General features: G+C 45.7%; 1 protein-coding gene across 1 annotated transcript; it reads left to right on the top strand.

The window, feature by feature from the left end:
- Positions 1-1,995: 1,995 nt before the first annotated feature.
- Positions 1,996-4,471, top strand: selenop2 (selenoprotein P2). Its single transcript, XM_072669168.1, has 4 exons — positions 1,996-2,213; positions 2,342-2,554; positions 2,810-2,918; positions 4,217-4,471. The coding sequence occupies exons 1-4, from the start codon at positions 1,996-1,998 to the stop codon at positions 4,469-4,471; spliced, it is 795 nt and encodes a 264-aa protein (XP_072525269.1).
- The last annotated feature ends 8,085 nt before the right edge of the window (positions 4,472-12,556 follow it).

The following is a 12,556-nucleotide window of genomic DNA, read 5'->3' as shown; positions in this document are numbered from 1 at the left end:
GATTTACTAACCGTTACCTAACTGTTAACTGTTGGCTAGCTTCCATTTCGTGTTAGCTTTATTATTTATTATTTTTTTATTATTTTATTATTATATTATATTATATTACTACTATTATTATTACTTTATTATCTTTTTTATTATTTATTTATTGGTTTTGAACTGGAGCTACGAAGCTAATGAAGCTAGTAACACGTAGTAGAAGCCTACAACTACCTCAGGCCTGATAGCAAGAGGCTAGCGGACCACTGTTGGCCCACTAACGGCAACGCTAACTGTTCACGTTCTTTTTCGGGGCGTCCTCGTCGGTGGTTAAGGCATTTTTCATTGCTTGTTTTCCACCAAAAGTCCAACTTTTATTTTGTAATCCTTCATAATTTAGTAAAAAACTAGTAATAAGTAAAGTTTCAGCAGCAACATCCTTTATTAACAGACCTTGTCAGTATTATTATTATCATTATTATTATCATCTCTCAGTTGTTTATAATATTTGTCTTCGTTTATTTTCTAAAATAAAAGTCTCATTACAAATCTGTCAGAGAAAATTAAAACTAGATATTGTATGCGTGACCATTATCTGGGTGGTCCAAGGGTGGTCCAAGGCAAACAGTCAGTGGGGTGCCGACCTTACCGAGCCAGCGTACTGATAAACGCTCGCTATCTGGGTTAGACTTGCTTAGCCTATTTAGTTTCTAGATACTGCAGGACCTTCCGCTATCTCTAAGAGTACAGGCTCATCTTACAATGTTTTTAGCTGTTCAGTATGATAAGTTTTGGCCAGGCTTACAGATAACATGTCTGGAATGAAATTAGCAGGTTTTAATGCAGTTTGTGGTGGTTATAAGCTAACCTGTTAGCCACATTAGCCTTGTAACTCCAGTGCAGAACTAAAGGCAGATGCTATCATGACTTTGTCTTAAAGGGAAATCCATATATATTTTATATTTGACCATAATCTTGCTTTAGCGTTGGGCTTTAATGGGCTTTCAGGTTAAAAACTAGCATTGGCATTAGCATTAGAGTTCTACAAAAGCCTCCAAAGATTAGGGGCCTATCTTACACCCTGTGCAAGGCAGCAGTCTATTTTCACACCTTCCGCCTGCGTCGCTTAAATAGCAACAGAGCTTACGACTATATCTACGCTGATGGGCGCGGTGGTCTCGAAATGAGGGGTGTTCAGGTCAGTTTCTGGCGTGTTGCTATGTATCTCAGCTACCGAAAACACAGGAGGAGCTCCACTGACCGAAAACAACCCAGGCAGACGTCAACAGTCAGACGTGCGTTGTTGTCTTGGCAGTGAATTGTCAAGCGTGCAGCCCGACGCTCGTACACACTAATTGGTTTATTACTGTACGTTACGCTCCAAAACACACCCATGATTAATAGAGAGACTTAGTCCATGACTTTTGAGTGTTTCAAAGATACACCGACACACCCTAAATCAAGCTGTATGGTCCACGGTTGACGACTCTCCAAAAGACCGCTAAAATCGGGCCCTAGCTCTACATTCCTGATGTTCATTCCTGGTGGCTTCCCCCACTGTTCCCAAACTCTCTCACTACAATACCCAGAATGCATTACAATCACACAAATGCATGCAACCACTGAGAATACTCAAAAATCCTGGCTCTAGCTGATGTAAATACCGATGCAGCAGCTAACAAATACAGACGCTACAGACGTTTCCTAGCAGACCACACTATATAATTAGCCTTCCCCAAATATCTTGTAGTATTTCCAAACTACAAGGCTCCGCCCACCTTCAGGATACATCATCAGAAGGTCTTTCTAGTCTTCAATCAGGGAAATCTAGTGCAGAGACGACTCCGGCACGGCGGTAGGAGGAGCGTAGGCAAGCTTGGACCACAATCCAGTGAGGGTTACATTTTTCATTGGTTACAATGTGGCCCTTTAATTGTGCTCCAGTCATCAGAAGGACCTGGAAACTAACCTTTGTATGTCTGTTGCATTCAGCTGTAGAATCAGGCCGGGACGATGCAGGGTCTGTTGGTTCTGTGTTTGTCCGCTTTGCCCGCTCTGCTCTGGGCGTCCCCGCTATTCGTAGAGGGGGACAATAACGGATCACGGATCTGTAAGCCCGCTCCACACTGGCAGATCGATGGCCAGGCCCCCATGACGGAGCTGCTGGGAAAAGTGGCCGTGGTGGCTCTGCTGAAGGCCAGCTGACAATTCTGCCTCACGCAGGCCGCCAGGTAATAAGAGGGGGAGGGGGGTGATAAAAATGGGAAAAGGGGGGAAATTTTGGGATCTCTGTATTATTCTGTATTGGTGAGTAAGACCAGGTCAGATGTCTGAAGGTCAGAGCTTGTGCTTTGTGCAGGTTGGGTGGTCTGCGTGATAAGCTGTCTCGGAGCAATCTGACGCAGGTGGGCTTTTTGGTGGTGAACGAGCAGAAGGCCCATTCCAGAGCCATGTACTGGGAGCTGAAGAAAAGGACCGCTGAGGGTATCCCGGTCTTCCAGCAGAGTCCACTGCAGTCGGACGTGTGGGCGACCCTGCGTGGAGACAAGGACGACTTCTTAGTTTACGATCGGTACGCTGTTCACTGCAAGCGAGGGAAGAAACGGAAGCCTGCTGATGCAGAGACTGTCCTAGTTCTGGTTCTCTCAGTGGAGCAGATGTTTGCATCACTGATTTGTCTGGTCCAGTAGATCTGGAGTCCACTAACCATGTCATACAAGGTCAAAATATGAAGCACGGAAAGACAACTGAGAAATTGAGGCCTATTCATGTACACTTATGCCTCTCCCTTGTCTCTGTCCCTCCCTCTGTCTCTCTGTCTGACTAGCTGTGGCAGGCTAACCTTTCACATCATCCTGCCGTACAGTTACCTTCACCTGCCCTACGTGGAGGCCGCCATCAGAGCCACGTACCACCGAGACATCTGCAACTGCACTGTGAGCATATATCTCTACATTGTCTCTGCTTGTCTCTCAGCGTATACCGTATACACACTGCTTTGCCATCAGCAGCCGGAGCCCAAGAGGGCACTGTACTCTCTCTGGGCTGGTAGATGGCGCTCTGTCCCCTCATCACTCCCATTATGCCAGCAGAGATGTCAGTTGGCTGATGTATCAGAGCTGGGGTCCGGCGCTTTCCTCTGAGAGCTGCTGATGCTGCACTAGTGGCAGTTAGACAGGCAGAGGCAGAGGCTGACTTCACATGTACCGGAGGAGGCATGTGCTTGTCCTCACCTTCCCAGTGTCAAAGGCCTCAATAACTAGATGCTACGTCTGCTACGTGGTCACTAGGGTAAAACTAGCGGTTGCTATGGTATTTTAGGTATGGTATGCTAGGGTGTTCGATGTGGTTGCTATAGCGGTTACTATGGTGTTTAAAATGTGGTTTTATACAAGTGTATGAAATATGGTTTTATACAGGTGTTTGCTGTTGGTGTGTTGCTAAGTGCTTGTTAAAGTGTTGCAAGGGAGTTGCTACGGTAGACTAGGTGGTTACTGTGGTTTTCTCTGAAGGATGGCACCAATAATTGATGCTTTGTCTGCTATGTGGTCACTAGGTTAAAACTAGCGGTTGCTAAGGTGTTCCATGTGGTTGCTATAACGGTTACTATGGTGTTTAAAGGTGGTTTTATACAGTATTCCAGGTGTTTGCTGTTGGTGTGTTGCTAAAGTGTTGCAAGGGAGTTGCTACGGTAGTCCAGGTGGTTGCTGTGGTTTTCTCTGAAGGATGGCATCAATAACTAGATGCTTTGTCTGCTGCGTGGTCACTAGGGTAAAACTAGCGGTTGCTATGATATTTTAGGTGTTTGCTAGGGTGTTCCATGTGGTTGCTATAGCGGTTACTATGGTGTTTAAAAGGTGGTTTTATATAGTATCCCAGGTGTTTGCTGTTGGTGTGTTGCTAAGTGCTTGCTAAAGTGTTGCAAGGTAGTTGCTATGATAGCTCAGGTGGGTAGCTGTGGTTTTCTATGATGGATAGCATCAATAACTAGATGCTTTGTCTGCTACGTGGTCACTAGGGTAAAACTAGCGGTTGCTATGATATTTTAGGTGGTTGCTAGGGTGTTCCATGTGGTTGCTATAACGGTTACTATGGTGTTTAAAAGGTGGTTTTATACAGTATCCCAGGTGTTTGCTGTTGGTGTGTTGCTAAGTGCTTGCTAAAGTGTTGCTATGTTATCCCAGGTGGTTGCTGTGGTTTTGCGAGACCCTATTTAATCATGTCTTTGTTTTAGGTGGGCTTCAACTCTACCCTTTCAGCCCATCAGGAAAATTCCAGCACTGTGGCCACCGGACAAAGTCTTTTGCAGAACTCAACCACTGCAGACCAGCCACAGCCCACAGCGGTTCTTCCTCACCAGGACCGTCCCATCTGCAGCCATAGCCACTCCTCGCAAAGTGAAAATCCGGTCATAACCACGGGTGGAGACGAACACAGTCACCATAACACACATAACACGGGGCGAGAGGGCCACATCACACACAAATAGGAGCGTCAACCAACAAACATGAAGGTCTAGGCCTTTCATGCAGTAGGGAAACCATAATAGCGTCCTGTCGTACCTCAGCGTTGATGCTAGGCCTCTATAGTTCTATTAGCATCTCAAGGTCACGTGACCACGTTTCAGATAAGCACCTGATCTACAACCACATTCCACTGTCAAGTGGCTCAAATCCTGTTCGGCTCAGAGGAAAAGCTTCAGGCAACCCCAACACATTTGGTGTTTGGTCGCTCCCAGGTTCCCCTCCTAGCTCTTAATGAAGCGTGCGCTTCAAACCTGTGGCAGGTGCGTGCATGTGGATGCTGAGCTGGAGCGCAATGGTGGGAAGCACCATCACTTCTGTTCTGTCACTGGTTGGACTGGCCTGTCCATAGCTTCATGCTTTTCCAACTCTGACCACAACTCTGATCCAGGTGGTCTGACAGGTGTAGCGCAGGCTTTGCTGATGACCTCGCTCAGGTGTGAGGAGCAACATTTGACCTAACATCCTTGCATAATTTAGTGTTGGAGATGAACACATTAATCGGGTGGGGTTTGGTGTGAATTTAATTTACCTAATTTTTCATTTATTTTTACAGCTTGATTTACGGAAGGTAAAAAGGCACCGGAATCTTTACTGCCGCTGGCTCGCGCAGTCTGTAAAAGTGACTGCCATGGCTCAGCATTCAGACTAGGCTAAAATCACTGAGAAGCTCTGCTAATAATTACGCTACCTCACCTCCACATGTAAACTAATTCCATCAAACAGGGCTTAAGAAATCTAAAGAAACGTTTTCTATGCGGACTAGTTTGCCTCACAGCGCCCTGCATGTACCCCTCCACCATGAATGGCATTTTCAGGCCTAAATCTGTTAGCAGAACCGCCTTAAAACAGCGTATAAGGCATCAGGTGGTGTAACAACATGCAGTCAGGTACGGTTCAGAGGTAGTAAACCCTACCGTTCACCTCTGCTGTGATACGTTTCTATGGAAAAGAGCATTTCACACCAAACCAGTCTGAATGAGTTCGTTTAAATTCAAGTATCAAGAGTTTATTGTCATGAGCACAGCAGAAAACAGCAGTTTCACCATACAATGAAATTCTTACTGCAGTTTCTCTATTCTTTTCTTATAAATATCAATATAAAAAGTGAGAAATGAAATAAGTATAATAAAAAATATGCATCCTAACTGTATTTTTTTAAATATTAAAAATGTGCAAAATGAATAAAATGTACAAATAAAGATGAAAGCTAAAGGCTGGGCTGAAGAGAGTCATTATTTTGATCAAACCTTAGAATACCAGAATAACCTCCTAACCAGCTGACAGCAGTCCCAAAGGCCATGCATGGAAAAGATAGCCTGCCATGCCTTTCCACTGGCGGCCACTGGGTGGTGTCTTGTATCAGAAATCCACTTCAGCACACACACACACACACACACACACACACACATATACACTTCCTGTCCACTCTATTAAAAACCTCCACCGTGTACCTCCACTCACTGGCCACTTTATTAAATTATACATTATACATTAGATCTCCACTATGTACTCAACAAGGACAAAAGTATTGGGACACCTGCTCATTCCTTATTTCTTCTGAAACCATCCTGCTTTTGTGAGAGTACCTGTCTCTACTGTCCAGAGAAGAGACAGTTTTAGGTTACTGGATGGAGCACCATCATCATTCCAGAGAACACAGTTCTTCTACTGCTCCACAGCTCAATGCTGGGGGGCTTTACACCCCTCTCTACAGGAACCAGACAAGCTGTGTGTCTGGACACATTCATTAGAATGGGGTGTCCACAAATATTTGGACATATAGTGTATGCCCACACATAGTAGATGTGGCCAGCATGGGCAAACACACACTTTCTGGTTCTCGTGTGGAACATCTCTGCTCTCTGCAGGAGCCCAACCTCCCGAGTGAGCAGGTTCCGGCTCATGTGTGGCAGTAGGGCCTCGTATTGGGTCCATTGTGGAGGGTGAATATCCTGACTCTGTTAAATCCTTTATCTCTGAACCGTGTCCATGTGTACCCTCCCCTAGAACACACACTCACACTCACTCACACACACCGTCACCCCCCTTCCTCCTTCGCCCATCCCCCTCTGGTCATTAGGGATCCAGCCTGTAACGCTCTAGCGGTCTGGCCAAATTGAAATAAACCCGAGTGGACTTTACTTATCTAATCTCCCCACTGTGACACTTCATTTGTCTTACAACTCACTGGATCAAGAACGACCAATCCCTGCCGGGCTGGGGGCGTGTCCCGTCCGCATCTGTCTCTGCCCCTCTGTGCCTCGGCCCGCCCACATCAGCAGAGCCTTGCAGACGCAGCAGTTTGACTGTGAGCCGAGATAATGCAGCAAGCGCGAGACTCACAGATCCCAGCTCGCGATGGTGATGGACACTTTATTAGAAACACCTATCTGTCATGTACTTCCACTAACTGGCCACTTTATTAGAAACACCTACCTACCCTGTGCTTTCACTCACTGGCCACTTTATTAGAAACACCTACATGCCCTGTGCGTCCACTCACTGGCCACTTTATTAGAAACACCTACCTACCTTGTGCTTTTACTAACTGGCCACTTTATTAGAAACACCTACCTACCTTGTGCTTTTACTAACTGGCCACTTTATTAGAAACACCTACCTACCTTGTGATTTCACTCACTGGCCACTTTATTAGAAACACCTACCCTGTGCTTTCACTCACTGGCCACTTTATTAGAAACACCTACCTACCCTGTGCTTTCACTCACTGGCCACTTTATTAGAAACGCCTACCTACCTTGTGATTTCACTCACTGGCCACTTTATTAGAAACACCTACCTACCTTGTACTTCCCCTCACTGGCCACTTTATTAGAAACACCTACCTACCCTGTGCTTTCACTCACTGGCCGCTTTATTAGAAACACCTGTCTTGTACTTCCCCTCACTGGCCACTTTATTAGAAACACCTATCTATCTTGTGCTCACACTCACTGGCCACTTTATTAGAAACACTTACATACCTTGTGTTTTCACTAACTGGCCACTTTATTAGAAACACCTATCTATCTTGTGCTTTTACTAACTGGCCACTTTATTAGAAACACCTACCTACCTTGTGCTAACACTCACTGGCCACTTTATTAGAAACGCCTACCTACCTTGTGCTAACTCTCACTGGCCACTTTATTAGAAACACCTACCTACCCTGTGCTTTCACTCACTGGCCACTTTATTAGAAACACCTACCTACCTTGTGCTAACACTCACTGGCCACTTTATTAGAAACACCTACCTACCCTGTGCTTACACTCACTTGCCACTTTATTAGAAACACCTACCTACCTTGTGCTAACACTCACTGGCCACTTTATTAGAAACGCCTACCTACCTTGTGCTAACTCTCACTGGCCACTTTATTAGAAACACCTACCTACCCTGTGCTTTCACTCACTGGCCACTTTATTAGAAACACCTACCTACCCTGTGCTTTCACTCACTGGCCACTTTATTAGAAACACTTACATACCTTGTGTTTTCACTAACTGGCCACTTTATTAGAAACACCTACCTACCCTGTGCTTTCACTCACTGGCCACTTTATTAGAAACACCTACCTACCTTGTACTTCCCCTCACTGGCCACTTTATTAGAAACACCTACCTACCCTGTGCTTTCACTCACTGGCCGCTTTATTAGAAACACCTGTCTTGTACTTCCCCTCACTGGCCACTTTATTAGAAACACCTATCTATCTTGTGCTCACACTCACTGGCCACTTTATTAGAAACACCTACCTACCCTGTGCTTTCACTCACTGGCCACTTTATTAGAAACGCCTACCTACCTTGTGCTAACACTCACTGGCCACTTTATTAGAAACACCTACCTACCCTGTGCTTTCACTCACTGGCCACTTTATTAGAAACACCTACCTACCCTGTGCTTTCACTCACTGGCCACTTTATTAGAAACACCTACCTACCTTGTGCTTACACTAACTGGCCACTTTATTAGAAACACCTATCTGTCTTGTATGTCCCCTCATTGGCCACTTTATTAGAAACACCTACCTACCCTGTGCTTCCACTCACTGGTGTGTGTGTGTGTGCGCTGCTCGGTGAAGAAGAACACACTGAGAAAATAGGCTCAGCTAGTTGTTATGATGAAGAGCACTGCAGCTGTGCTGGAGAAACACACACCTCCAGTATATCACCTGAGTGGCATGTGTCACAGCAGTGTTGGGCTCCCTTCCTGGCAGAGGAAGGTAATGGTATGGAATTGGTGTCTGGAGCAGCGCTGCCTGGAGGAAGGAGCTACAGTGTACTGGAACATTCCACACTACGCTGTTCAGAGAAGTGAGACATTACTGCAAACTGTCCGAAACGACACAGGCTCCAAACGTCAGCTCAGCAGCGGCGAACACCTGCAATGTTGATGGATTCCCTGAAACCATGTTTCTCCTGCAGCCATTCCTCCCATCCCGACTCATAGGCTGTGCTTAATTACTAAACCTCAACTGTCCACTTGTTTACTGAAATGGCTTTGCTAAAATGGCTAAAAGCTAACACTAGACCAACTGGACAAGGGAGACGGGCAGACTGGTGGAAGCATCGCTGTGGGTATCCTTGTGGAGAAGCAGGTGGAGAGTGGACGTTGGGGCAGCAGCTAAAAAGGCTAAAAGGCTAAAAGCTAACACTTAGCTGACGAAAAAAGGGAGACGGGCTGACCGGTGGAAGTGTCACTGTGGGTATCGGTGGAGAGTGGGCGTTGGGGCAGCAGCTAAAAAGCCTAAAGCTAAAGCTAAAAAGGCTAACACAAGGCTGACTGGAGAAGGGAAACTGAAGGAAGCTGGAAAAGCATTGAAATCAATAATTATTGGTTAACAGGCAGTTTAACCTTTTTGGCTCAAAGCACAATTTGTATTTACTGCAGTGGAGCAAAAGTGAATTATACATCCTAGCAGTAGGGGGAGCCCAGGAGCAAAAACTACCCATTTTCACATAATGCTGCTTTAATTACATTACAAAGTCATTTTGGAGCTTTTCTATTGGTCCATTAATCATGAAAACTGACACAATGTATAGACAAACAGCCAGATTTGGATGATGTCAGAAAATAAAATGACGAAAAAGATTAAATATAGTAAATAATGACCCTGAGCATTACTAGGAAATTGTTAATATCTGCACTCAAACTGACATCCTCTTCTGCGAAGAATTGTGGGAGAAGCAGGAATACCTGAAAGGCCAGGAGACCCATGCTGTCTCTCACTGTAATGAAAGAGACAGAAGCCTCTCTCCGTCCTGTCATGCAGCTGACAGAATGTGCCTGAGAAGTGTTTTTTTTTCCGCTAGCCTAAATGCGAATCTCCCACAATGCCGTCAGCGTGGTTTACAATGGCCACTCGCCTGCATGCAGCCCATAGCACAGTAAATATCTGACAGTTCTCTGGGTGTGCCTCTAAATGTCACTTTCCTCCAGAGATGCCGCATGAAGGCCATTCTTTAATGCTGCTGTCACTTTAAGTACGGGCCATTCTTTCTGCAGGCACCCTTTGTTGAGGTGTGTAGTGAAGGTCCTCCTTGAAGGATGACAAAAAAAAGGGCTTTCAGAGAAGAACAGCAGACGAAGGAACGTCTGCCCACCTCCTTCCCTCCTCTAGCCTACATGTCCCAAAGTTTGCAGACACCTGCTCACCCTACGTTTCTTCTGAAATCAAGAGCGTAATGGGCGGTTTGTCCTCTTTTGCTGTAGTAACAGACTCTACACTTCTCGAAGGCTTGACTCTAGGCGTGGAACATCTTTTCTTGTTTATTTACTTCTAATTTTACCCCATTTTCTACCTAATTTGGAAGGCAGATTACCCAATCCGCATTCATGTGAACTCCATCACTATCACTAGCAATGCCTCCAACTTCACCAACCACTAGGCGGGTGAAGACTAGCACATGCCGAAAGGAAAGCACGGATGCCCAGCTCCAAGACAACAGCTAACAGACGCCTGTGCTCACCAACATCAACCCACCCCTGATAGAGCAAGGCTAATTGTGCTCTCTCAGACTCCGGCTGCTGATGGCAGGCAGCATGACCCGTGCCTTCTTCACAAGAGCCCCACTTCACAAGAACATCAGTGAGGTCAAGTACTGGTGTTGGATGATTAGTCCCTGGCACTCATGTCAGGTAGTATTGGCTGGAGCTCCAGCACCCCAACAGCTCCACAGCCCAGCTCTGGAGGATCTTTGAACTCCTTTGGATCTTTGGGCCTGCTGACCTGTGACCTGGACTCAGGTGTTCACGGCTGCTTCAGGGCATCCCTATATCCTCTATATACAACACCTAGTGTATACAGTTGGGTAGCAGTGGTGGCTCAGCGGTTAGAGTACTGGGCTATTGATGATAGATCCTTCAGGAAGGCCCTATACCATCTCAATGGCTAATTAGAAGGATAGTCCGGATACTTTTGGACAGTGGATTTTCAACTGCTTTGAACTGAGCACACAGACAAGTCGTTTATCCTCAGTTAATCAGATTTAACCCTTACCTCCAATGTAGTTGATCGGTAATCAGGTTCAGTGTCTTTGGAGTCTAACTTCTTTAATGTTGCGCTGAAGCTACGAGGCTAATGTCGCTAACAAGTAATGAAAGCGACTACTTAGCATCCTGACGCTCTAATAAACTGGTGTCTACAAAAAGTCAAGCTCAAAGCTAGCTGCTCCTCTTGTTTTGAGCTATGCTAACTCACGTTAGCCAATGTTTGCAGCCAACAGTGTGTCCTACAGCCCCCCGGAAACCTCCTAAACCAGTCGTTTTGAGATTACTCAACAGCTCCTGAGGCAGGTCCACGATGATATAAGCATCCTACTCAAGCTACATTTGCCTCGTAGCTGCACTGCTAAACTAACCACACACACATATGGCTTTGGCTGACTGACCACATCTGGGTTACCCGTACCTTTAAACCCTGCTTGACATTCAGCCTCGGCACAGTCTCACCAGCAGGCTCATCTAAGGAGCATTCGCGCCCTGGTGATCCACACCAGTTCGAATCCTGGAGTTTCCACATATTTCCCCACCTTCCTCTGAGAATCCTCCGTCTGGGCTGTAATTAGTAATCACTCAGAGAGGGTCTGGGCCGCCCCCGCTGCGGCTGGCCAGTAATCACACACGCTTGCTGAGAGCCACCAGAATGAAGCACTGATGATGGAATTTTAGGTTAGCTGCGGTTTTCAGACAAAGAGGGTTAACAAGGGGGTTAGCAACCTTGGCCATGATCATACACTTTAGCTTCTGCACTGAGGAAGCAAGCTGGTGCAGAGGTCACGGGTCAGTCACGTGACGCAGGGTGACCGCAGGATGTGGTGTCATGGAGGTGATGCTGCAAACATTTCATTCTGGACAGCAGGAAAAACGGTGGAGGATGGGGTGATGGTGTTGGAAAAACAACAAAGGGGAGGCTCACACACAAAGACTCGCCTACAACTATATGCAATACTCTTACTTTTTATGTGCAGTTTGAAAAAGCTTGATCTTCATTTAAACAATATTAAGAGATGGAGGTAATATAGCTAAACCAATAAAACTATAGAAATGTCTTTATTTTTTTAATATAAAATTAATAAATTAATAGAAATGCAATTAGAGGAAAATATGAGGACCCCTATGTCCTAATCGCTGATATTTCCCCCTTGGCCAAAATAACTTCAGTTAGATGTTTCTTATAATGATCTACCAGTCTCTGACATCAACTGTGAAAACGTCTTTCCTACTCCTCCAAGCAGAACTCTTTCAGCTGTGCAACCTTTCAGCTTTAGTTTTTTTCCTCCAGCGTCCTTGGATACAATACAAATTCCTAGTGGACTCTATGTTGAAGAGCTCTCCAGGCCCTACTGCAGAGAAGCAGTCCCAGACTTTGACTTCAGCTGTGGTAAGAGCTCCCTGTAGATCCCATGATGACATTTTAGGATTGCTGGATCGCTGATCCATAGGCCCAAAAGTTTCCAAAATCTCGGTGGAGTGAAGACACAAAACTGGAACTTTTTAGGCCGGGACATCTGGAGGAGGAAGAATGGTCTACAGGAAGGCAT

Source organism: Salminus brasiliensis, chromosome 23 (assembly GCF_030463535.1).
Source record: "Salminus brasiliensis chromosome 23, fSalBra1.hap2, whole genome shotgun sequence".
Lineage (NCBI taxonomy): Eukaryota > Metazoa > Chordata > Actinopteri > Characiformes > Bryconidae > Salminus > Salminus brasiliensis.
The sequence above is the reverse complement of the archived record's forward strand: the minus strand, read 5'-3'. Positions and strand labels throughout refer to the sequence as shown.